Source organism: Notolepis coatsorum (genome assembly GCF_963971535.1).
Source record: "Notolepis coatsorum genome assembly, chromosome: 11".
NCBI lineage: Eukaryota > Metazoa > Chordata > Actinopteri > Aulopiformes > Paralepididae > Notolepis > Notolepis coatsorum.
This window is the reverse complement of record NC_140175.1, coordinates 12,937,549-12,965,010: the sequence shown is the minus strand read 5'-3', so window position 1 is coordinate 12,965,010 and position 27,462 is coordinate 12,937,549. Positions and strand designations below refer to the sequence as shown.

At 40.3% G+C, this 27,462-nt stretch overlaps 1 protein-coding gene across 1 annotated transcript; it reads left to right on the top strand.

Annotated features, from left to right (window-relative positions):
• The first annotated feature begins 9,664 nt into the window (after positions 1-9,664).
• LOC311237294 (procathepsin L-like) lies at positions 9,665-25,642 on the top strand. The gene is made up of 8 exons (XM_084325101.1): positions 9,665-9,799; positions 11,861-12,006; positions 12,922-13,044; positions 14,145-14,297; positions 16,234-16,458; positions 18,463-18,631; positions 22,228-22,345; positions 23,463-25,642. The coding sequence occupies exons 2-8, from the start codon at positions 11,872-11,874 to the stop codon at positions 23,560-23,562; spliced, it is 1,023 nt and encodes a 340-aa protein (XP_084181227.1). The 5' UTR covers positions 9,665-9,799; positions 11,861-11,871; the 3' UTR covers positions 23,563-25,642.
• Positions 25,643-27,462: the final 1,820 nt, after the last annotated feature.

Sequence of the window (27,462 nt, the reverse complement as noted above, 5' to 3'; positions counted from 1 at the left end):
ATAGTCTTATTCTAATACATTTTCATGACTTTTGTATTATAGGAAAGCATGGCTAGACAAAAATTGTCAGTTGAGGAGCGAAGCAGAAGAAATAGAGAGTACCAATGAAAGAGAAGAGAAAAATTACACAGTGACGAAGAGAGCAAACATGCCTTGCAAGAGCAGGAAATACAAAGGTGGAAAAAGAGGGTTCAAGACAAAAAAGTTATAGAAATAGACAAGATGGGAGACAGGGCACAGAGGTATCGGAGAAAATATTGGAGAGAGGTCCAGAAAAGGTGCAGATAGAAAAGGTCCTCTGAAGGTGCGGTGCTGGAGGCAAACACCCCCCCAGATCAGGATATTCTAGATAACAATGCCAGACAGCGCAGAGAGTCTCTCAGACAGGAACAGAAACAAAGTAAAACGCGAAAAAGGCATTCAAGAGAAATACAAACTTTAAAAGAGAAGATTACAAATGTAACAAAGCAACAAAACAACCTGAGAAAAACAATAATGTGCTGAAAAAAGGCTACAAAATACAAATACATCACCACTGGACTCTCCAGGCACGAAAACAAATAATATGCTATCAGGAAGCAAAGTAAGGAATCAGAAAATCCAAAAGGCCCTGCTATTCCACCACATCCTCAGAAGAGAGCTGAAGACAAACAAACAAACTCCTGCACTGAGTGTGTCATCAGGCACAATTCTTAAAAAATCATCTTCTTCAACAAATGAAAGAGTTTGGGTTAACCTATAAGTTAATGAGAGAAAGGGAGCATCCTCAGAAAAAGCCAACATTCATACAGAGTATAACACAGACTGTCCATGTCCAGGATTTCTTCCTGAACTCTGCACGTGTGACGATGGATAGTGCTAATGATGGCTTTGTCATTATAAATGATTTCCCATATCTTTTAAAATCTTCTAAAGGGGATGGGTACATTTGGAAATTTTGCAATACAAAATTATGTAGGTTAGAGTTATCCTATCCCAAAAAATTACTCATATTTAAATTCCCCATTAAGAAACACATAATTTAGACACTTTGCATGTTAGGATTTCCTTCAGATTCATGTTGGCATCCATGTATGGCGAAGGCCCGGACTGGCCATCGGGAGCTCTGTCTGTCTGTGACACACTAGGCTGGTAAAGCTATGCCTCCTAAAGTGTTAATCGGAAATACAGAAATACCGGCTACAGGCTTTCCGGTTTCCGGGCACCCCCTGATCTGTTTATAGTCCCCAGGGAAACAAACAACAAGCAGACGCTCGAACTGTCGAGGGAGGCGATAACGAGGTTGTTTCTGGGGGGAGTACATTTTCACGAGCACCTGTCGTGATTTCAGTGGCGGGACTTACTACCCGATTCCCACTTTCGGCCATAGTGCTTTACCAGGCTTTATCTCTCGAGATAAAGCTGGGAACGAGGTTAGTGACACACACACAAAGGGAGCGGCATGTGATTGGTGGAGGCGGGACCAGGCCATACAACTGATTGACAGTGGAGATGGCGAATGGAATGGCAGATGGCACTTCTGCAAAATGACAGGGAGAGACAGCGAAAGACAAAAAATGTCAAGCATAACCTGCGCTTGAAAATGGACAGTGAAAAAAGAGGAAGGGTCGAGCAGAGAGGGAAAGAGAGAAAAATACATACTGCTTACTGCTTGTATTTCACAGAACAGTCAGATGGAAATTACTGGAAATGAAATGTTTCAACATAGGAAAAAAGAGGAAGGTGGAGCAGAGGGAGGGAGAGAAAAATACATACTGCTGACTGCTTGTATTTCACAGAACAGTCAGATGGAAATTACTGGAAATTAAATGTTTCAACACTTTCAACAGTGAAAAAAAGAGGAAGCATGGAGCACAGAGGGAGAGAGAAATAAAAATAAAGGCCCTTGCAGGAGATGCCGCTAAATGTGGCAACATTTACCAAATGTTTTTTTGCACCACGGGACCACCAGGTTAGTCAGTGATAAAAATAAACATGCTAGCTAGCTAACATAGCTAACGTTACCATGCATCATCATCATCGTCACTTTTTCCCCCCCATAAATCTTTTATTCAACTTCAGTCCTGATCATAACCATTTTTATTTTTCATTGTTCTTGTAATGTCAGATTAAAATGAAATACTCTCACTTTTCTGATAAGAGTTGTTAAGTCTGACATTACAAAACAAATCATTGCTAATCATTGACACATGATGATTATAACAATTAGTAGCCTGTAACTGTAATAATCCCCCCCAGAAAAATCCACTTTGCATTTGATATATTGAAAATATTTAAATGTTTGTGTGTTTTTTTAACAATAATTTGTGATGCCATCACAAACAATGGCATTTAAAGGGTAAACATTTTAAAGGTCCTGCACCAGCATGCAGGGAATTAAGTCTTTGTAACAAAAAATCTTCCTGGTGGGGGACCCCCAGACCCCCTGCTTAAAAAGTGGCCTGACTTGCATGGGCTATATTTCGCACTATATTTCCTGGCCTGAATAATTCCCCCAGTCCGGCCCTGCGAAGGGGTGAAAAATGGTCAAATCTGCCATTTTGAAATCCAAAATGATGTAGGTTAGAGTTATCATATCCGAAAAAATTATCCTATATTTGAATTCCCCACAAGAAACACATATTTTAGACACCCCTCATGGCCCACCCTAATATGATGACCACTGGTGGCTAGCTAGCCAAGACCATCGATGTGGATACTGATACAAGATGTGAAAGTGGAATTTCTGCATCCCCATGGTCCAACAGAAAAGGTTCTGTTTCTGCCCAGTTCAAGACATCATAGTGAAACTAATCGGAAATGCAGAAGGAAACGAAGAGGAGAAGTGCGTGAGAAAGTGGAGCGGGAAGTGGTGTAGAAGAGGTAGATGAAAACAGGGACGAGAAGAAGGGCTCCTGGTCTCCATTACTGTTTTTGTTGTTGGAAACAGTGCATTTTGTAATAGTTGGAAATGGTGTATGTAAAGTTTGTTGTTATTACAATTGAGTTAACAAAATGTTCAGTACAAGGAGTTATTAGTTCTTATCATTGTCACTTCCATCTGTTTAAAAAATGCATGTGTTCATTTATCAGAGATGCATATACAATTTTGTCAACTCTGTCAGTTTCATATCATATCAAATCATATCAAAATTAAAAACAAAGTTTGAAAATGCAAATATTTCTAAATCTGGGTTTTCAGAATAGTGTGAAATTACACCTGAGGTTTATAAATATTATATTTGATTGCATACCAGAGTAACTAAACACTATTACAACATACTTCAGAACTTTAGATTCTTGTTGGACTGGAATAATTCGAATTATATACTTTTTTGTGTGTCTGACGGAGTTAACACAAATCAAGTTTCAAAGGGAAACATGTGAATTTGTTTTAAATGTTTTTCTATGTAGAGCCCGAACCTTTACATGGTTAAATAGCTCAGACCTTTCTCTACATGAATATACAACTATAATCAATATAGTGTGCATTCTCAAAATATAATATTAAAAAGTGTTTTGTCCCGACTCTCAAGAATCAGTGATATGTATATATATATATATATATATATATATATATATATATATATATATATATATATAATGTTATAAAGAGGACCTTGATCTGTAATAAAAGCCTTATGTGTGATTCATTTTAAGTAATATATAACGACTCAAGTTATATCCTGAGGACGGAAAAGTCACCAATAGCCAGGAATGACCCATACACAGTTTAATCACCTATACATTGTATATTACTATTACACTTTACTGTTAGATTTGCACTCTGGTTGAATGCCAAACCTCTTTTTGTACAGTACCTGTTACTGTACTGTGCTGTATAATGACATAACATTTGAATCTAATCTAATTTAAGTCAGTACAATGAAATAGGCTTAAACATAAATCAATCTAGTCATGAGACAATTGTGGCCAACATTGGGCCTTTGTTTAATTTAAATGTGCCCTCCTCAGTGATCAGCATTAGAGTGTAATGACCCAGGACTTTATTCGACAATGTTTTCTTTCTTTCACAAAACAGACCATGGATGCTGGTAATCAGCCTCTACTTAACTGTAAGAACAACTGGTCCGAATAATTTTGATGGGGTTGAAGATTTATTTTCACGGCTGGTTTTGATTTGTCAAGGCAACTATAAAAGAAGGTCGAGTCATCACGTCACCGTGTAACGCGTGAACTCATATCGGTGCCAAGTCTGGAAAACTTTGAGTTCGACCAACATTGACGAATGGAATGAATGAATTAATGAAAACTTTATTTAACAGATTGGGACCGACAGCTTCTCAGTTACAGTGGGTGACAATATTGCATACCTATAGGTTCCATCCTAGAGGCAAATCTTTCCTGTGACAAAATGGCATCAAATGTAATCAAAAAAGTCAACCAACGAACTAGATTCTTGTACCGGATCTCCTCTCTGGTAAACAAGAATACCCTGAAGACTCTGGCAGGAGCACTCATTCAAGGGTACTACGACTATGCTTGCACCTCATGGTACCAAAGCTCCTCAAAGGCGCTAAAAACAAGATTACAAACATCACAAAACAAACTGGTCAGACTACTGCTTGACTTTACTCCTAGAACCCACCTCACCCCTGCCCACTTTGACAACCTAGGATGGCTTAGAGTAGACAACAGAGTACAGCAACTTGCAATGGGCCTCGTCTACAAGATACACTACACGACTAAGGTACCCATGTACATGTCAAAATACTTCCCAAAGGTCAGTGAATACCACGACCACAACACCAGAGGGAGCTCCACAAATCATGTTAAACCCAGATTCGGCTCAAACAAGGGACTAAACACGTTTCGCAATTATGCCACATCAATGTGGAAAGCCCTACCCAAAGCTGTAAAGGAATGTGAATCACTACCCACTTTCAAAAACACTCTCAAAGAATTCGAAACTGGCCCCTGTAAATGTCCTAACGCAACCCCCTCCAATGTACAGTAAATTACCTAACCCAAGAATACACGAGACCCTCCTCTTGGAACAAAGTATGGTTTCGTCGATATTCCAATGTACAGTTTTGCTTGTACAGTTGTACAGTTCCCCCCCCCCCACCCACCCAACCACCTCCAATGTACAGTGCCCCACCCCCACCCCACCTACCCAACCTCCTCCAATGTACAGTTTCTACGTCAAATGTATATACTGTAGTGCCGAGAGATGAGAGTCGGAGACAGTGGCTCGAGGCAGCGCGAATAGCATTTATTAAGCACAGAAATACAACATGCTACTGCTACATTGCTTGCAGTCAACTGACTGCCTCTGAGAGAATTGCCGAATACATATAACAAATGTTCTAAAACATTGGTCAAGATATCATACGGTGACATCACCCATGTTCTAGAATGTTCGGCTATGACATCACCACAAATGTTCCAGAATGTTCGATGTTCTAGAATGTTCGGCTATGACATCATCACAAATGTTCCAGAATGTTCGGGCGGAGTTCCGTGGGTGAATTATGTACCATTACAATCACTACAATACTCTCTTTTTTAGACGCTTTTTGTATCACAAACAGTACTGCATTTGCAAATCTGGTATGTCATAAATGTATAGATGTAGCAGTACTGTCTATCTGTATGTCGTGTATGTCATAAATGTCACTATGAATTGAAAATGGGGGACCCTGATGTAAACAAGACGAAAGTCTTTCTCTGGTCTGCATTCCCTTAACAATTGTGTGTATTGAGCTGTACTGTACTGTACCCATTCTGCAATCTGTTAATAAAATGTTCAATCAATCAATCAATTGCAGAATGGGTACAATACAGTACGGCTCAATACCATAGCTGTCAACATTGGGATTTGAAAAAACAGGAGATTTCGCCCCGCCCCCCTCCCCCTCCCAATGTAGTCTCCTCCCCCTCGTATATATATTTTCTGTTAGGATGTTTGTTGACAGCTGCTCTCTGCTGAGCTGCCTCGTCGCTGCCATCTGTGGTCAAAACCTGTATGTACCCAAGGACTGGGTGAACTACTAATTGCTACATTAAATTAATCAGATACCTGGTTGAAAGTGAAATGCTGTGTACATCCCTGCATTAAATGAATTTTTTTCTGTATGTTTTGCACAAATTGGAAAATGACAAAGTTTACTTTGACTTTTAACATGTGTCTATTGTCAGACACTAATTGTAATGTTAAAAACGGATACTGCTGTAATATAAAGTGAAATTCTACCATGCCTCAATGTATCAACTTTAAACACCAAATGTTAATGTTAGAAATGTTAATTTCCATTATTTCCACCATGTGCAACATTTCCTAAGAACAGCAATGTCCATTCTATCAACTCCAAATCTGTGCTATGAGCTCAATTCTCCCGGTGCGTGCAGAAGTAGAATTGCTGTCTTGTTTTGGATGAATGAGTAGAAATGAAAAATGGAAATCTTGTTTTATTAAAGTAGTTTTGACATGTGATATAGATAAAGATATTGTTTCATTGTGTATTGATTAACTTTACATTTGCGCTTGGGTTACATGGGTTTAATACAGCAATGGATTATGGGTAAATGCAACGTTAAAGCAGTGCCAATGTAAGACTGACTTTACATTAAACGAACGACAATAATATAGTATAAAGTAGGGTATTATTTGGACTAAAGAATGGTGTTGTCTCACCCTACTCGCATGTTGAGGGAGAGCACCATACATTATACACTGAGAAACCACGGCCGAGAGCGAGCTCTCCGGGAACAACCCCACTTTATGAACAGTTTGTCAGCAACCATCCTCCGATCTGACCTCTTCTTCTTCTTATTTAGAGGTTCCGGCTGTGTAGACGCATCGTGGCGTATTACTGCCCTCCGCAATTCTTTTGATTGTCTCTTCTTCTTCTTCTGACGTGCCCGACAGTTTCAGTCTCTCCACATTCACACCCCCCATCTGGATGTTTTCCCACAATGCACAAGGTACTGTTCAACCCACAGTGTCCCAGCCTCAATCTACACATCTTCACCCTATCACTCCTCGACCCATATCCATCCACCTTGATTTTGACCCGAGGCTGCAGAGAGAAATAGTGCCTTCCCTTGGTCCCCCTTTCCCACTCAGCCTGCCACTCAGCCTCAACTCCTTTCTTTATCTTCTCTCTGAGTTCTACTCTTCCCATTGAAATGCCTATCTCTTCCTCCCTTCCCAGGCTCTGTTTTGCAAGGGAGTCAGCCATCTAATTTCCCGCAATCCCAGCGTGCCCCGGGACCAGTGATGCCAGTAACTAGTTACTAAGTAACTAGTTACTGTAATCTGATTACTTTTTTCAGTAAATAGTAATCTAACTTGTTACTTTTTACAAGCCAGTAATCTGATTACAGTTACTTTTCCAAGTGGCTGTGAGTTACTATTTAGTTACTATCTCATAATGCTGATGATAAGAGAGCCAGGGGAACAGTCAGCTAGACCGTAGTATGGCCTGATGGCTGATGACGTCTCATGATGACCTGTCTGAGCAGCCAATCATGATTTATGAAGAAAAAAACTGTTGTCATTCTTGTGGCAGCAGCAGGGGGGACGACGACTTCGTAACCTAGTTACTTTCAAAGTAACTAAATTACTTTGATAATCAAGTAATCAGTAAAGTAGCTAGATTCCTTTTTAAAGGAGTAATCAGTAATCAGATTATCTTTACAAGTAATCTGAGGCATCACTGCCCGGGACCCAACAAAACTCCACTGACCAGCCTGCCTTCGCAATCCTATATAAACCCAACATTATTTCCTGAATGAGATCAGGGCGAGCTTTAGACCCACCTGCACTCAAAGCCATCAGTGCAGCAGCCGAGTCAGAGCATATAATCACCTGGCTTGGTCCCAGGGGGGGGGGAATTGCAGCCATTTTGTATAAATAAAAAAATACCGGAAAAATACAGGGAAATATTTTAACGGGAGGACAGCGGGAGAGAAGGTTGAAATACTTGAGAATCCCGTGAAAAACGGGAGGGTTGACAGGTATGCTCAATACACACAATTGTTAAGGGGATGCAGACCAGAGAAAGACGTTTGTCTTGTTTACATCAGGGTCCCCCATTTTCAATTCATAGTGACATTTATGACATACACAACTTACATGACATCATGACATTTATGACAGGGACATAATGTACTGTACATGACATACAGGTGTATAGTACTGTTACATTTGTGACATATACGATATGCAAATATACAGTACTGTTACCCAGAGATCCTAACAGAAAATATATACATATGATGGGGAGGAGACTACAATAGGAGGGGGTGCGTTGGGAGAAGAAATATACATACGGTGGGGAGAGAATATATATATACGGTGGGGAAGAGACTGTCCATTAGGAGGGGGTGGGGGTTGGACATTTACCCGGGCCAGTTTCGAATTGCAGCCTCCCGTATGTGCTCTTTGAGAGCGGTTTTGAATGTGGGTAGGGATTCACATTTTGTTACGGCTGTGGGTAGGGTGTTCCACATTGTTGTGGCATAATTGTGAAACGTTGTAAACCGTTTCCTCGTTTATGACACATCATTGATGACACGTTATCTCGGATGTCAGAATCATCTGCAATGTGTTGCATTGTTAACAAGCTAACGTTTGATATATTGGTTTGATTGATTGATTGATTGATTGATTGATTGATTGATTGATTGATTGATTGATTGAAAACCTTATTAACCCAGATTGCAGAATGGGTACAATACAGCTGAGCTCAATACACACAATTGTTAAGGGGATGCAGACCAGAGAAAGACTTTCGTCTTGTTTACATCAGGGTCCCCCATTTTCAATTCATACATTAATGACATACGTAACATACAGATATATATCTTGACGTTTCTGAAATGTACAGTACTGTTACATTTGTGACATACAAGATATGCAAATATACAGTATTGTTATCCTAACAGAAAATCCTAACAGAAAATATACACAAATATATATATATATTTCCTCAGATAGCTGGTATATATATTTTTTTTAAATTTCAATACAGGCTTCAGTAGAACCAACACCAAAGTCTGACACCAAGCAGAGCATATAACGCTGTTATTCTGATGTGACGACCCTCCCTTCTTTTATACTTAATGACATACGCAACATACAGATATTTATCTTGACATTTCTGACATACATGACGTCACAGGTATACAGTGTTACATTTGTGACATACAAGATATGCAAATACAGTACTGAGTGTTATCCTAACAGTAAATCCTAACAGAAAGTATATACAAATATAATATATATTTCCTCAGATCAGATAGCTGGTCTATATTATTTTTTTAATTGCAATTTATACAGGCTTCAGTAGAACCAACACCAAAGTCTGACACCATATGAATGAATTGAAAATGGGGGACCCTGATGTAAACAAGACGAAAGTCTTTCTCTGGTCTGCATTCCCTTATATTGAGCTGTACTGTATTGTACCCATTCTGCAATCTGTTAATAACATTTTCAATCAATCAATCAATCAATCAATCAATCAATCAATCAATCAATCAATCAAAACCAAGCAGAGCATAATATAATGCTGTTATTCTGACGTCACGACCTTCCCTTTTATACTTCCCCATGGATGTGTTGGGAGTGACGTGTGGGAGGGCGGGATCTTCAGGACATCCGGTGCCACCTCTAACCAATGGGAACCTCCGTCCAGTGTGTGTACAGTGTACAACACCGCGGCTAACCGAACTATTTACCGTGAGAGAGCTATATAAAAAAAGAAAACATAGAGTCCTCGACCGAAGTGCAGCAAAGAACAACATCACCCGGCCGCGGCTCATCCTAAATTGTAAACAACACGTCGACAAAGTAAGTTGTCCGCCTATTTCGTTATGTTATTATAGTATTGGTTCTTGGGAATAATACTATCTTAAATCAGCCCACCACAGTCCACAGTACAGTCTGAGGCAAGTTGTTTACAATGCGTCGATGATCTACAGTAACTATAGATTCGTTTGACTGCAGTGGGTCAACACAACACCGTCAGACAGTAGCCTATTAGATACTGTATATTGCGAGAGCATTATCTAGCAGTATTATAAATCGACAACAACAACAACAAAAAAAGATAAAATACGTTTATGTTTAATTTTCTGTAATCTTTATCCCGTGTCCCAGCCAGGCCTAACTAGGTTAGAACGATGGTCTCGTCACGTTCTTCTATCTATCTGGGCCACCCTGCCTATGAAGACGACGTGTCGAATTCCAACCCTGGACTTGTTTGTAGCATAATCCTAATAAATGGTGTTGTTGTTGTAGGCATTTTTCCATCTGTTGATTGATTGAAAACTTTACTAACAGATTGCAGAATGGGTACAGTACAGTACAGCTCAATACACACAATTGTTAAGGGGATGCAGACCAGAGAAAGACTTTCGTCTTGTTTACATCAAGGTCCCCCATTTTCAATTCATCATATGACACACACGACATACAGATAGACCGTACTGCTACATCTATACATTTATGACATACCAGATTTGCAAATACACTACTGTTTGTGGTACAAAAAGAGTCCAGAAAAGAGAGTACCGGTATATACATTTGACGTAGAAACTGTACATTGGAGGAGGTTGGGTAGGTGGGGTGGGGACACTGTACAACTGTACAAGCAAAACTGTACATTGGAATATTTACAAAACCATACTTCGAGACGTTGTGTACAAATAAACAGTATACTCCAACCCCCCCTCCACCCACGACATACCGATATATAAATAGCTTTAAGAGTGTGACACAAACTGAGTGTCAGTTCAAGTTTCAAGTTTCTTTATTAGTTGTTGTCATACAAAAATACAGAATACTTTTATATGAAATGCCTTTTCCTGTTCTGCTCCTGAGAGTGTGCTATAGATAAAAATAAAACAGATAAGTAAAAAATAGAAGTCAAAAGTACGTAACAAGTGTAAACAAAAGTGTTCAAAACAAAAGTGTTCAATATACATAATATACAATATACAATAAGATTTGTTTATTAAGGACAATGCAAATTAATGAACATCATTTACATGTGTATGCATAACATCACAGCATGATAAGGACGTAATTATGCCGGGAATAGCACAGGGCTCATTTCCACCCGTATATACAATACAGAGTAGAAAAATGTTTGTAACTGAGTTACAATACAATATTTAAAGTACAATGCAGAAATGGGATGAGGTACAACTTAGGCTAAGGTGCAATGAGGTATGAGTTGTAGTGCAAACGTCTTTACCTATAAATATAAAGTGTGTTAAAGTGGGTGGGTGCTACAGTGAGTTGTTTATTTAAAGTGCGTGTGGATGTGTGTGCTGTGAGTGTATTTGATGGTTTGTTACATAATAGTGTTATTGTCATTGAGCATCCTGCTGGCCTGGGATCACCCTCTCGTAGGGCTGGGCGATATGGCCTCTAAATGATATCACGATATTTTTTGGCTCTATCACGAATGATATATATCGCAATATTTTGACATTTCCTCTAAAGCACTTAAAAAGGCTTGATTTAACCCTTTGATGGATATGTTCACGCAAATATGATGATTATAATAGTCCCTGCAACATATGTCTGCATTAAACCATGAAGATGCTTTCAAAAATAATTAAATGAAAAGTTTCAAACATTTTAAAAGAGTAGTCTACTGACACACTAATACAGATTTTTTTATTTATTAACATCTAAGACAATTTATATAAAAACTAAGACCTTTGCACAGTACTGTGTTTTCTATCCACTTTAGCCAAAAGTACACACACATATATATACTGTATGGATGAGGGTTTGTGCAAAACATCACGATGTCCACGATATGTTTAAAAAGTGTATCGTTAATGAACTGTACCCGATATTTATTTAATATCGTCATATTGCCCACCCCTACTTTCACAGTTGTTTGTGCCATGAGGACCCTGTGCTACTTGGCAGCAGTGGTGGTTTGTGCCAGTGCTGTGTTCGCAGCCCCGAGCTTGGACCCACAGTTGGAGAGTCACTGGCACCTGTGGAAAACCTGGCACACCAAGAACTATCAGCATGAGGTAGGCATGGTCACCGTAACATGTATTCACTGGGTTCCGTATCTTGATATCTGTACCTTGATATCTGTGTTGTACGGTAACTAGGGCTGTACTGATAGCGATACTGGTATGGGGTTATTATTGGTATCATGTAATATTAGTACAATGGCTTATGTACTAAAATATAACACCAGAAAGAGCCATGTGTGTAAACACGTCAGAAATCGTAGGAATAATGAACCTATTCTTTTTGCATTTTTTTATATTTCTGTTATGGTGGGAACGGAAGTGGATTATATCTTGAGGATTCAGGTCCAATGAACACAAACGAATGAACTATAGACCTGGGGAGTCATTAGATTAGATTAGATTAAAATGTATTGTCATTATGCAGCACAAGCACAGTACAACGAAGTTTGGTGTCCAACCAGAGTGCAAATGTAACCGTAAAGTACAATAGTAAAATACAATGTATGTACAGGTGATTAAACTGGGTATAAAATATATAAATTAGTACTACTGAGTAATAGTGCTAATCAGATGTATTACTAATGGTAGATACGACACTTTGTCACTATGTCCTTCATGAGAAGGTTGGTTGGCCCTCTATCGGCCCTCTCTCAACGAAAAGAAGTTTGGCTTATGGGTATTGTACTAGTTACCATGGAAACCATGGAGTAAATGAGCAAAACTTGTTTTCTCAAAGGTTAAGTTAAAACATTTACCGTTTTATTGGTACTGAACCTTATTCAATAGTCTATAGGTATTTTTACTGTTTGTAAATACTGATACAAAAATGTGTGTGGGGGGGGGGGGGGGGGTGCACGCAATTGACCTATCTGAAATCTATCTATCTACCTATCTGCATCCCCCAATGTCGCGTGTGGTTATGTTCCGCGTGGTTATGTTCCGTGACGTCACTGTGTTCTTTGACAGAAAGAAGAGGGGTGGAGGCGGATGGTATGGGAGAAGAATCTGCAGAAGATCGAGTTGCACAACTTGGAGCATTCGATGGGGAAGCACTCCTTCCGCATGGGCATGAATCACTTTGGTGACATGGTGAGTAAGATAAGATAAGATAAGATGAGAATAAACTTCGGTCACATGGTGAGTAGATGAGCGACGTGCTCCGTCACACTGTGCTCCGAGGCAAATGGCATCGTGTATCAACACGGGTCTCATCAGAAACCGTAAATAAAGTACTTATTTGACCACAGGAAAAAAAAGGTACATAATGTCCAAACAAGAAGAAAGACACTCACCCTGATGCGTCTATTCTTATCCCAACCCATGTTTGCGATCTGATTGGCCACTGACGTTTCTGGTCATGTGACATGTGCGCCCAATCGCGTGACGCGACCATTTCCGCCTCGACCAGCAGCAAACTACCCAACGCCTACGATCCACACTCTAACCTTAACCAACTTCGAAAGAGTGCCTAAGCTTAACCGTCCAAAGTACTTGCCGTCACACGATAGGCGCGACCAGAAACGTCAGTGGCCAATCAGAGCGCAAAACGTGAACGCGGAAGCAAACATGGGTTGGGATAAGAATTTAGGCCACCCTGATACTAACACAGCAATACTATGATGATGATGATGATGATGGTTTAACTTTAGAGTTAAGGTTATGGTTAGTTTAAGGTAACAGTTTGGTTAAGTTTAGGGTTAGGGTTATGGTTAGTTCTGTTTGGTATCCACAGTTAAAAACTTGACAGTCTTCCCTCCTGTTTTATACCCACTTTGACCCTTTGAACCTCCCACCCAGGGCAACCCTCCCTCTCAGGCCACAGTTGATTGATTGATTGAATTTATTTGACAATCAAAATTACATACAATACCGGTACAGCCATCACATATAATCTAAAATCGTCGAGGATTAAAACACAATAAAACCTTACGGTTTATTTCCATTGTGGTCCTCACAATGGACAAGATTACTAGTATCCACCATGCACAAATAAGACATATAAATACAGTTTCCTTTCTCAGGGTGCAGTTCTAGGCCTGGGTCCTACACAGTTTTAAAGCCTGACAGTCTCTTGTTTGATACCCACACAGTTTAATACCTGACCGTTTTGAACCTGTGATAAAAAGCAATAGACAGAGTAAAATAATACAGTGCAATTAATTATCTGTTCATATCCTCTGTAACACCAGGTCAATGAAGAGTTCAGACAGGTGATGAATGGATACAAGAGGAATCCAGAGAGGAGGTCCAGAGGCTCTCAGTTCCTGGAGCCCAACTTCCTTCAAGCCCCCAAGCAGATGGACTGGAGAGAGAAGGGCTACGTCACCCCAGTCAAGGACCAGGTGAGACTGAAGACATCACCTACGCCTCAGGGTTAGAAGAAGTGACTCACCACAGCAGGGTGAACAGGGTATCTGCGGGGTATTAAAAGTCTTAAAAAGTATTACATTCATAATTCTCAAAGGAACACGCCAACATTTTGGGAAAATACAGCCACTTGCAATGGGCCTGGTCTACAAGATACACTACACGACCAAGGTACCCATGTACATGTCAAAATACTTCCCAAAGGTCAGTGAATACCACGAACACAACACCAGAGGGAGCTCCACAAATCATGTTCAACCCAGATTCGTCTCAAACAAGGGACTAAACACGTTTCGCAACTATGCAACAACAATGTGGAACGCCCTACCCACAGCTGTAAAGGAATGTGAATCACTACCCACCTTCAAAACCTCTCTAAAAGGGGCGGCTGGGTGGCGCAGCGGACATTGAGTTCGTCACCAACGCAGGAGACACCGGTCTCGAATCCGGCTGTCAGCGTTGGCTCCGGCTTGGGCCGGCCGTCATACTGACTCAATTGGCAGAGTCAGCGGGAGGGGAGTCGATGAGTGGTAGTCTGGTCATTGTAAAACAGCGACTCCTACAGGTCGGTCAGGGTGCCTGCACAGCAAAAGACAGGAAATGGCGGGGGCAGTGTGAGCCTCCCACATGTTACACCTCGCCAATGAGAGTCCGCGCTGGCAGGTGAAAAGAAGTGACTGGCTGCCTCCATGTATCGGAGGGGACATGTGATGGGCCTCTATCCTCCCTACGACCGGCCAGTGGGGGGCACATGCGAGCAACGATCAGGACAGGGGAGGGAGAATTGGCACGAGAGGAAATTGGGATGGGAGAAAAATCACAGAAAAAGGAGAAGAAAAAGTAGGCAAAAAAAACTCTAAAAGGTCACCTACAGGAGACTCGAGACTGCATTCTGAAACTGGCCCCTGTAAATGTCCAAACCCAACCCCTCCAATGTACAGTCCCCCGCCACCCCACCCACCCAACCACCTCCAATGTACAGTCCCCCCACCCACCCAACACCTACAATGTACAGTTTCCCCACCCCACCTACCCAACCTCCTCCAATGTACAGTTAGACTCTTTTTGTATCACAAACAGTACTGTATTTGTAGATCTGGTATGTCATAAATGTCTAGATGTAGCAGTACTGTCTATCTGTATGTCATGTATGTCATATATGTTATGATGAATTGAAAATGGGGGACCCTGATGTGGGACAAGACGAAAGTATTTCTCTGGTCTGCATCCCCTTAACAATTGTGTGTATTGAGCTGTACTGTATTGTACCCATTCTGCAATCTGTTAATACAATTATCAATCAATTCAATCAATCAATCAATACATTTATGGTCTAAATTCTAAAATCACTCACAGGAATTTATTTTCATATACTCTTTCTATTCTATTATTATCTATTATCAACTGAATGTCTGTTTTTATCAGGCGGTTTCCAAACACCATACATTTTGTTTTATTTAGATTTAAAGATAATTTATTTATATCAAACCAGAGTTTGTATTTATTCATTTCTGTTGTTAAGACCGTCATAAGCTGCTGGATGTCCTCCCCTGTACAGAACATGTTAGTATCATCAGCATATAGTACACACTTCAATACATTTGACACCGAGCACAAATCATTAATATATAGATTAAACAGTTTGGGTCCCAGAACCGAGCCTTGAGGGACTCCACACATTATTTTCATACATCTAGATTTGCAATCTCCAAGTTGTACAATTTGTTCTTTGTTTTTTATGTAGCTTTCAAGCCAATTACTGTTACATGTTGTACTCTGGTTGGATGCCAAACTTCTTTTCGTTGTACTGTAATTGTGCTGTATGATGACAATACATTTAAATCTAATCGAATCTAATCGAACACATTATCATCAATTCACTAACCGGACCTTCTGGGTTCCGTCTCTCAGGGCTCGTGTGGGTCCTGCTGGGCCTTCAGCACCACCGGGGCCGTGGAGGGTCAGGAGTTCAGGAAGACGGGCACCCTGGTGGCTCTGAGTGAACAGAACCTGGTGGACTGCTCCAGGCCCGAGGGCAACGAGGGCTGCAACGGAGGCCTGATGGACCAGGCCTTCCAGTACATCCAGGACAACGGAGGCCTGGACTCAGAGGAGTCCTACCCCTACCTGGGCACGGTAAGGAAGCCACGCTCCATCTCTACAGTGTTTCCCACAGGATTTTGTGAGACTGTGGTGGGTGAATGTCCCCCGAATGTCCCCCGGAATAATAATTGTTTTCCTACATTTTAAAGTTAAATGCATCGATCTGGTGCACTTTGAGAGCAAATCAAAGAGGCCAGATCTATGATGAACTTTGTGCTCAAAACACAAAATGGACTAGAGCTGGATACATTTGAGCCATCAAAGAAATGAAGCAAAAGTGGTTACCTGTGTTGAACTGGTTTATTTTTTAGAAAATAAAAAAATATACTGGATTACTATTACGACTACTACCACTGCCAATACTACTGATACGTCCCTATAGGCAAACTTTATATAAAAAAAATTATTATTATTTCGGTTCATTATAAAACTGGCGGGACAAATTAGAATGTGGCGAGCCACCACAGTCTAGGTAATTAATGGGAAACACTGCTGTAGATGAGCCTGGGTTTGGCGCAGCTGAATAGAGATCAGTTTTCCTCTATCTGTCGATGAGCCTGGTTTTGGCGCAGCTGAATAGTGATCAGTTTTCTTTCATATGCCGTTGCGTATTTTTAGAAAGACATAAATATAGGCAATAGAATTAGAAATAAAGAAATAAACCGTGTAAACAATATAATTAACACTGAATATAAAAATATGAGAAAAATAAACAATGTAAACAAAGGTGCAGATGAGGTTTGAGGTTTCCCTCACTTACAGTCACGTTGATTGGACGTACAGAAATAAGCAAAGAAAAACAAGAACATAAAATTATATCATAACAATAAGACAAGACGAGGCAAAAAGCAAGGATAACACATCAATTAACCGACCAACTATACATGCAACCTTCTCATAAAGGACAACGTATCATTAGTGATGAATCTGAGGGCAGAGTGACGGACAGAGTCCAGGGATTTAACACTTTGAGTGCCAGCCACGAGAAATCTCGTTATTTCATGCCATGCGTTGAGTGCCAATGACGAGAAGTCTCGTTTTTTAATCGTTATTGCTTTTATTAGCGATATCCATAAATTTTTCATCAATCTAGCCTCACGTTACCATTGGGACTGGCTCTGAGCTGGAACAGGGAAAATACCGCCCCCTATCGTCTCCCGGATGGTAATGCATCCATTGGATTGGACTCAATGGAAATGGATGAGAAAAGAAAACTCCGGAATCCACATTTTACTTATCAGGCATGTAACCCGAGCCGATCCCATTCATTGTAAACACTCATAACAGCGTGGAATATGTGTTTCGAGTACCCAGCGTTGGATCAATAAACGCGATCGATATTTGGAATGGCGATCAGGAATTGGAATAATCTTTTTGGAGAACATCTGAACAATCTATTTTACCAGTCTTCGGGTAATCAGATTTTCTTTCACATATATCTCAACGTGTATGTGTATGTGTATGTGTGTGTGTGTGTGTGTGCGCTAAGCAGGAAATAGATAATCGATTTTTCAGCCCGCTTCTCTAGCGTGCATAAGTACACATATACTATCGATAATCTAGCGTTTATTTGAAAACAATTCATAAATAGGCCGAAAAATGACAACGTGTTTTGTGTATTCAACTAAAGGGCGTTTATCACAGAATTTTATTTTTTCAGAAAATTTCCAAAAACAAGCGTTTTTCAAAATGGTATAAAACGGAAATGTACAGATGAAAAAACAATCCGTTTCGTACATGTTGACTGCAAGCAAGTCATTGATAAGCGACGGGCGTATTAGACACACAGCCATAATATAGAATATAGAAATAGCTCCACGAAAATCATGAAATATCGGAAAATCAGTCTCAAACGGCTGGCATTCAAGCGATAAATCGTGCGCCCTCTGCTGGCACTCAAAGTGTTAAGGGTTGATGTCAAGCCTGATAAGAAAAGTCAAAGTGTGGCCATATTTTTGTTGTTGTACTGTACTTGTGCTGTATAATGACAATGCATTTTGAACCTAATCTAATCCTCGTACCCTGTTCCTCTCCCAGGATGACGGCCCCTGCAACTACAAGGCTGAGTTCAGCGCGGCGAACGACACCGGTTTCGTGGACGTGCCCAGCGGGAAGGAGCACGCCCTGATGAAGGCCGTGGCGGCCGTCGGCCCCGTCTCCGTCGCCATCGACGCCGGTCACGAGTCCTTCCAGTTCTACGAGTCTGGTGGGTGAACAGCGGGGGGGGGGGGGGGGGGGGGGGGGCTCTCGTCGTCAGTAGTGTGATAGTAAAGGGTTAACCTTCTGTCGTGTGGCAGTGAAAGGGTTAACCTGCTGTCATGTGGCAGTGAAAGGGTTAACCTTCTGTGTATTGTCGCGGTGAACGGGTTAAGCCGTACTTATGAGCGCTTAGTGCCAGAAACACAAGATACTCACGTAGTGTCCAGGAATAACCAACTCATCATCACAGTTGTTTTCAACATCTCTCTTTTCATTCAGTCTCCTCGGGTGATCGACGGGTTGCTAGTCTTTGGCGTCGACACGTTGGCCATCTTTCAGGGCTTTCCCTAAATAATGAGGGATATATACGGTATATATATATTTTTTGAAACTTTTATTTTCTTTATTTTTTTTTTCAGTGAAAGCTTGGGGGGAAACAGACGCATTATTGTCTAATACATGATTACTCTGTCCTCTGTTCCACTGTGTGTGTGTGTGTGTGTGTGTGTAATGTTCAAATATTGTGCAACCTTATACACTGTACTTAACTTATTTGGAACTTAAATAATTTTACCCGTGTGTTTGCTATTTTAGTGAAATTATGTTTTTAAATTGCAGGAAATTACAGCAATTACAGAAATTACAGCTTTCTTTATTGCACTTTTCTTTGCCTCCCGGACAGGGGGCACAGACCCCCTCCGGACCCCCCCCCCCCCCCCCCCCCTACTTGAGACTCGGCACCGTCTTGTTTGAAAATCCTGGAGAAAGCGCAGATTTTTTTATGTTTATTATATGTCGGATTGTGTGATGGGAAAGTGGTCAAATCTTGCTTAACCCTTTCACTACCACACTACAGAAGGTTAACCTTTCACAAACACACTAGAAGGTTAACCTTTCACTACCACACTACAGAAGGTTAACCTTTCACTACCACACTACAGAAGGTTAACCTTTCACTACCACACTACAGACGGTTAACCTTTCACTGCCACACTAGAAGGTTAACCTTTCACTACCACACTACAGAAGGTTAACCTTTCACTACCACACTACAGAAGGTTAGCCCTTTCACTACCACACTACAGAAGGTTAACCTTTCACTGCCACACTAGAAGGTTAACCTTTCACTGCCACACTACAGAAGGTTAACCTTTCACTACCACACTACAGAAGGTTAACCTTTCACTGCCACACTACAGAAGGTTAACCCTTTCACAACCACACTACAGAAGGTTAACCTTTCACTATCACACTAGAAGGTTAACCTTTCACTACCACACTACAGAGAGTTAACCTTTCACTACCACACTAGAAGGTTAACCTTTCACTACCACACTACAGAGAGTTAACCTTTCACTACCACACTACATAAGGTTAACCTTTCACTACCACACTACAGAAGGTTAACCTTTCACTGCCACACTACAGAAGGTTAACCCTTTCACAACCACACTACAGAAGGTTAACCTTTCACTATCACACTAGAAGGTTAACCTTTCACTACCACACTACAGAGAGTTAACCTTTCACTACCACACTAGAAGGTTAACCTTTCACTACCACACTACAGAGAGTTAACCTTTCACTACCACACTACATAAGGTTAACCTTTCACTACCACACTACAGAAGGTTAACCTTTCACAACCACACTACAGAAGGTTAACCTTTCACTACCACACTACAGAAGGTTAACCTTTCACTACCACACTACAGAAGGTTAACCTTTCACAACCACACTACAGAAGGTTAACCTTTCACTATCACACTAGAAGGTTAACCTTTCACTACCACACTACAGAAGGTTAACCTTTCACTACCACACTACAGAAGGTTAACCTTTCACAACCACACTACAGAAGGTTAACCTTTCACAACCACACTACAGAAGGTTAACCCTTTCACTACCACACTACAGAATGTTAACCCTTTCACTACCACACTACAGAAGGTTAACCCTTTCACTACCACACTACAGAAGGTTAACCTTTCACAACCACACTACAGAAGGTTAACCCTTTCACTACCACACTACAGAAGGTTAACCTTTCACTACCACACTACAGAAGGTTAAGCTTTCACTACCACACTACAGACGGTTAACCTTTCACTACCACACTACAGACGGTTAACCTTTCACTACCACACTAGAAGGTTAACCTTTCACTACCACACTAGAAGGTTAACCCTTTCACTACCACACTACAGAAGGTTAACCTTTCACAACCACACTACAGACGGTTAACCTTTCACTACCACACTAGAAGGTTAACCTTTCACTACCACACTAGAAGGTTAACCCTTTCACTATTGCACTACAGAAGGTTAACCTTTCACAACCACACTACAGACGGTTAACCTTTCACTACCACACTAGAAGGTTAACCTTTCACTACCACACTACAGAAGGTTAACCTTTCACTACCACACTAGAAGGTTAACCTTTCACTACCACACTAGAAGGTTAACCTTTCACTACCACACTACAGAAGGTTAACCTTTCACTACCACACTAGAAGGTTAACCTTTCACAACCACACTACAGACGGTTAACACTTCTCACGTTCTCCAGCCGTTAGTTCTCAATTGGCAGCAGTCTGTGCCCACGGTTGGGTAGCCTGATGGCTATCAAAGAGTTAATATTATGTCCCAGATGACACATGAAAAGGCTTTCTTTCTCATGCCATGAGAATATTCAAGTCTTTTATTTATTTATTTATTTTACACCGGCTTGCCAAGCATGCTGTCATTGTCTTCCTGTGCTCCTATTGGTCACCGGGATAGCCTCACGGCACTTCCTATTGGTCACCGGGCGGGATAGCCTCATGGCACCAGCCACACTGCATGGCGGTGTCCCAAAATTCCAGACAGTGCCGGAGCTCGGTTAGAGCCGAGGACGGCGCTGATTGGCACAAAACCGTCCGTCCGTGACCCTGTAAAACCGAACGACCCCAATTTTAATTTAATTTCATTCCAAACCTTTATTTCAACTCGTGAGACACTGAGGTTTACCCTCATTTACAGCGACGACGAGCTTACAAAACAAGACACCGGCAATTTCATACATGTAGGCACAATAAATAAGAATAAACAATAACAAATCTGCTAAGACAGTTACAAGTCGACACACGGTGGTCAGAGATCATACTTTTAAACGCAGAGAGAGATGGAAGAACCTTCAGCTTCAGAGTCAGTCGGAGGGCGTTCCAGGTGTTGGAAGCATCAAAAGGAAAAAGCAGTTTTTCTTAGTTCAGAGCAAACTGGAGGAACCCTGAGAACCAACCAGTTGTACTTTGAACGTGTAAAAATGGTAAATAAATGGCTGCATTTATATAGCAGATTTGATCCAAAGCGCTTTGCAATTTGTTCCTCACATTTTACACAAGTCACTCACACTTTCACACACCGATGGCAGAGGAGACCATGCAAGGTGCCGACCTGCTCACTGGGAGCAATTAGGGGTTAAGTGTAGGTTCCAAGATTCCATTCCAATTCAGCCGACTCTTAAAAAAGATTTTGTCCACAATGGGGACATTGTGTCTGGAAGGGGCTAAAGGGTGTGTGTGGGGCTCCTTTTACTAAATGTGTGTTCTTCATTATCAAGGTATCTACTATGAGAAGGAGTGCAGCAGTGAAGAACTGGACCACGGCGTGTTAGTGGTGGGATATGGATTTGAAGCAGAGGATGTCGATGGCAAGAAATACTGGATCGTCAAGAACAGGTATGTGTACTGTACCTTGGATTCTTTATGTCAGAATGCCTAACTGCATGTTAGGCAGGCCCCCCACTCTGCAGGTGTTTAAATCACGCCTCAAAACTCATTTATTTGCTTTGGTTTTTAAACAGGTTGAGAGACCTTCCTTTTTTATGTGACATTATTGTATATGTTTTTATTGTGTGATTTTTTTTTTTCTTTTTTTCTTTTTATCTTATGTTGTTGGACTTGTACAGCACTTTGGTCAACTTTTTCGCTTTTAAATGTGCTCTATAAATAAAGTGGATTGGATTTATGGCATTTAAGATATGGGTAATATTAGAAAGACATAAATATAGGCAATACAATTAGATCTGAATATAAAAATATGAGAAAAATGAACAGGAATACACAAGGTGCAGTATACACAAGGTACCCTAACTGGCATAATATACGTCATACGTTGTAGTCCGATCAGGTTTTGGTGGTTAAGAGTCAAACACACTTAGTGGTTTTTGTAAGAAATACTGGATAGTCAAGAACTTTGATTCCTTTCTGTCATTCATAGTGGTAGTATATTTAAAAAGATGAAAAGTAATTTTTGTCAAAACACAAGTGAAACATAGGCTACCATGTCAAAATCTTTTCCAACTACAAAGGTGCCAATGGCTTTTCTTGGCCAACTACAGTATACATGACACTTTCTGTTTATTGAGCATTTTTACTTTTACTTTTACCAAAAATTTTACACTTAATGTATATTTTGGATATTTTTACTGTATATTTTATATTAGAATGTAACATAGGACATTTTATATTAGTATATCTTATATTAGAATGTAACATAGGAAATGTATATCCCAGACCATAATATTTTATTCTTAGGCTTATTTTTATTCTTATTCGTGACTTTTTGTTTTTGTCTACCTAAATGTTTACTGTTTACTGTGAGCGATTTGTAGTGCCAAATTTCCCTCGGAATGAATAAATTATTTCTATTCTATTCTATTTAGCTTCTTTTGTATCCTATTTTGGTAACTAGATTAGCACTATATACAAATAGGACTTGCTTAAACCAAGATCCTAGGCAATTTTCAAGTGAAACTAAAATCTTTGTCTTTTTTTCTCTCCTCTCGATTCTCAGCTGGGGTGAGAAGTGGGGCGAGAAAGGATTCATCTACATGGCTAAAGACAGGAAGAACCACTGTGGCATCGCCACTGCCGCTAGCTACCCTCTGGTATAGCCCGGGGTAGGATATTAGAACTACTATAAACACGTTATGAAAGCCAAGTCTCCTAAAAAGAAAAAAAAAAATCTTTGAATATCGCAACCAAAATACTTAATTTTGCAGTTTTTCTGAGAGAAAAAACTCAGGGTTATTTTTATGACGTTTCTGGACACAGAGCTGTGAGGACGGACTGTTGAGTATCACGGGTCAGAAGACGGGTAAATCGACCCAGCGATCGACTCCTCTTGCGATCAACTCATAGCTCGCAAAAATAAAAACATGGTCGCCCACCTCTACTCTAGATCCTGGTTCCCGGACTCGGGGGGAAAACCTGCCTTAACTCAGTTTGTCCAGTGTGCACGATTTAGTGGTTCCCATTCCACAGGACTGGAGAGGAGGACAATGGACCTGTCTCAAACCCTGCCCTCTTTTCTTGATCCTCCAATCACAACTGTCGCTTACCTCGGACAAACTTGGTTTGTCCGAGGTAAGCGACAGTTGTGATTGGAGGATCAAGAAAAGAGGGCAGGGTTTGAGACAGGTCCATTATGTCCATACTAGGGATGGGTACCGAATTCGGTACTTTTAAAGGTACTTACCGAAACACGTCGGTACTACCGAGTATCGATTCACGTGAGATACCAAAAAAAATAAACAAAATTTTTTTTAAAAAATTTATTTTTATTTTTTAACCTTTTTTCTTTTCATGTCAACGTTCACACGCACAATATACGCTTACCTAGGATTTGACTTGATTCAACAACAAAGCAGTCGGGGCAATGGCAAGCCGAAAATGGTCGAAAGTGTAGTTATTAGAAGTTTGGATTATTTCTTTCACGACTGAGGTAGGTAAATTACATTTTTAGAGACTAAAGTACCGGAAAAAGGTACCGTTGGGTACCGGTATCGATTCAAATGTGAAAGGTACCCATCCCTAGTCCGGAGGGGGTTGCCCTCTTTATGACACTGTGGCCCATGTTCATGTTTTAGAAGTTTAGCTTAATCCCTGAATGTCTGTGTCTAAATAACAACATCTCATTCTCCCCCTAGGACTAGTCCTTCAAAATGAGGTTGGCCTTGACCTCTCGGATGAGGAATTCAAACCCTCATGAGTTCTAGTATGATTGATGAAGAAGGTCTAGTGGTCGAGATCACTGTAACGGAGGTCGGAATGTACGACCGGTAACACGTTTGAAACCGTCCACAATGTCCGTAAATTTAACGTCAACGTTTCAGGTTTTTTAAAGAATAATCTAGCATTTATTTGTTCAATATGAATGGCATATAGTGAAGGTTTAAGGTTTCTAAATTATGATTATCTCCAGTCCATGTCGCTATTTGAACGGACTGAGAGATAATAAAACATCCCTCCATAGCTTCTTATTCGTTGCAATATTATTACTGAAATGCTCTGAGAATGACTTAGCGCAAAACGTTCAAGTTAGGAGTGAAATGCTCATTATTCTTATGATTTATTTCTAAATGAGTGAGTTGGGAGCAACTCGTAGCCTTTTAGAAGGCTTTGTGAAAACAACCCCTGGAGCACTTTCTTTGCCGAGATACTTTGGGAATGTTAAGAGTGGGAGTAGGAACGAACCATTAGGCGTGACTCTCGGCAGTGAACTCTTGTGAGCACATGCTCTGTCTGGTCCACTAGTTTGACGAGCCTGTTAATGGCAGTCCATTGCATTTATGTGTGTTTTGCTGTTTTGTGAAAATCACCGTGTGACATATTTGTGAGGCCGCTTCTATTATTAAAGATGGCCAGCCTTTGTGGGGAACTGTTGGTAATGGGGAGAAAAAAAATATGCTTTTGCAAATTATTTTATTTCCCAGTGGGACTGGGTACGGGCCTTGATTACACTGTGGTGCTGCCTTGATGTCGCTAGGAATACGGATAAACCTGCCAGGTTTTAATGAAATGCTGTTTTAGAAAAATTGTTTTTAAAATGTGACTTATGTTTTATGTACAGTACTTGATGTGTGTGAAGTGTTTGTTGACATCTTTGCGACGTGTAAGTGCACATTCCGTCTACCTAACCTGTTTTGTAAAAGGTTTCTACATTGTGAAAGCAATTAAACACCTTCAACTGAATGCTGGTGTTGATATTTCTTCTGTGTGTGTGTGAAAACATATAATCCTAATCAAGTCCTGAATCCTAAAACTCAACATGATTAGATTTCATTCGAATGTATTGTCATCATACAGCACAAGTACAGTACGAAAATAAGTTTGGCATCCAACCAGAGTGCAAATGTAACAGTAACGTGCAATAGTGATATACTGTACAATGTACAGGTGATTAAACTGGGTATGAATTATATCAATTAGTATTACTGAGTAATAGTGCGAATCAGATGTATGTACAGAGTTATTATGTACAGTGATACAGGTATAAAGAAACTAGTAGTAGTAGACAGTGACACTGGTAGTAGTCATACTGGCCAGCCATATGTACAGATATAGATATAGTATCTATCTACAGATATGTAAAAAGGATTACATGCATGTATGTACAGACCGATGTGGATAAATATATATATATACACGGACACGGTCTATACAGCATTATCGTACATTGCTATATGTATTGCTATATTATAATGAGGGTTATATGCAGATATGTACCGACAGATGTGGATAAATATACTGTATATACGGTAAGAATAAATTATATATATATATATATGTGTGGTATATACGCATATAAAACTATGATATCATTATTATCTATGGAATGGCAAGAAGGACTTTGAATTTGACTGCACAGAAATGTAACACATGGGCTACTGTTGTTTACAAAAATGTCTCATTGGTCCAGACAATACAATTAGTAGCCCATAAGTTGCTGTGTCTGGGACGATAAGATGACCATGAAAGCTAGCAAAAACAAACATGGTTGCCCACTTCTGCTGTAGCGTCTGCTTCCGGGACGCAGAACCTGCCTTACCCCTTTCACTACCACACTATAGAAGGTTAATAACCCTTTCAGCCTTTAATCAGAGCAGCATAACTGGACACTTTAACATAACCTATAGAGGTCAATGGATTGAATGCTCCCAAGCACTGGAATACACACGTCATGTAGAATGCATAGTTTTACCTTAGATACTTAAGTACATTCAATAGCAAATACTTCTCCACTTTTACTTAAGTAGAATTTGAATGGAGGACGTTTACTTTTACCAGTGTACTCTTATTTCTATTTTTACTTAAGTAAAGGAACTGTGTACTTCTTCCACCACTGAAACCATCCATAATGTATTGGCAATTTAACAACAACAAAAAGTAATGTTTCAGGTTTTAAAGAATATATCTAGCATTTATTTTGTCTATATCATTTCTAACAGACTGAGAGACACTGGCTAAAACATCCTGACAATATAATTAGCAGCCATTAAGTCGCTGTGTCGGGGCAGATAAGATGAGCATGACCCCAGTGCACCGCCACTCCCTCTGAAAGCTGAAAACCTAACAGATAAGACTCCTCTGGAGGCTTGAATAGTTACTGGTTAACTATGTAAATAAAAATGGTAAACTATGTGGACACGCAGCTGGTCACGAAAAGAGGTCCTTAAAGTGCTTGATTTTTTACAAAAAAAAGTCAAGGCCTGGAATTCCTTGAAAAAAGAATTTTTTTTTACAAGGTGCTTAAAAAGTCCTTGCAATTCAAATCAACCATTTGCATTGAAAGTTTTGTTCATCCATGATAAAATTATTCAGAATCAAGAAACGAACTAATTGTCGGAAATTGGTTTTAAGCCATAAATATTGCATTTAAAGTGGATTGTATCCTTTTAAATTCCCTTTTAACTCTTTGGACGCCAGACCCGAGAATAGTCGGGTTATCTCGCCGACCGTTCAGTGCCAGACCCGAGTATAGTCGGGTTTTCATCGTTATTTCTTTTATTCTA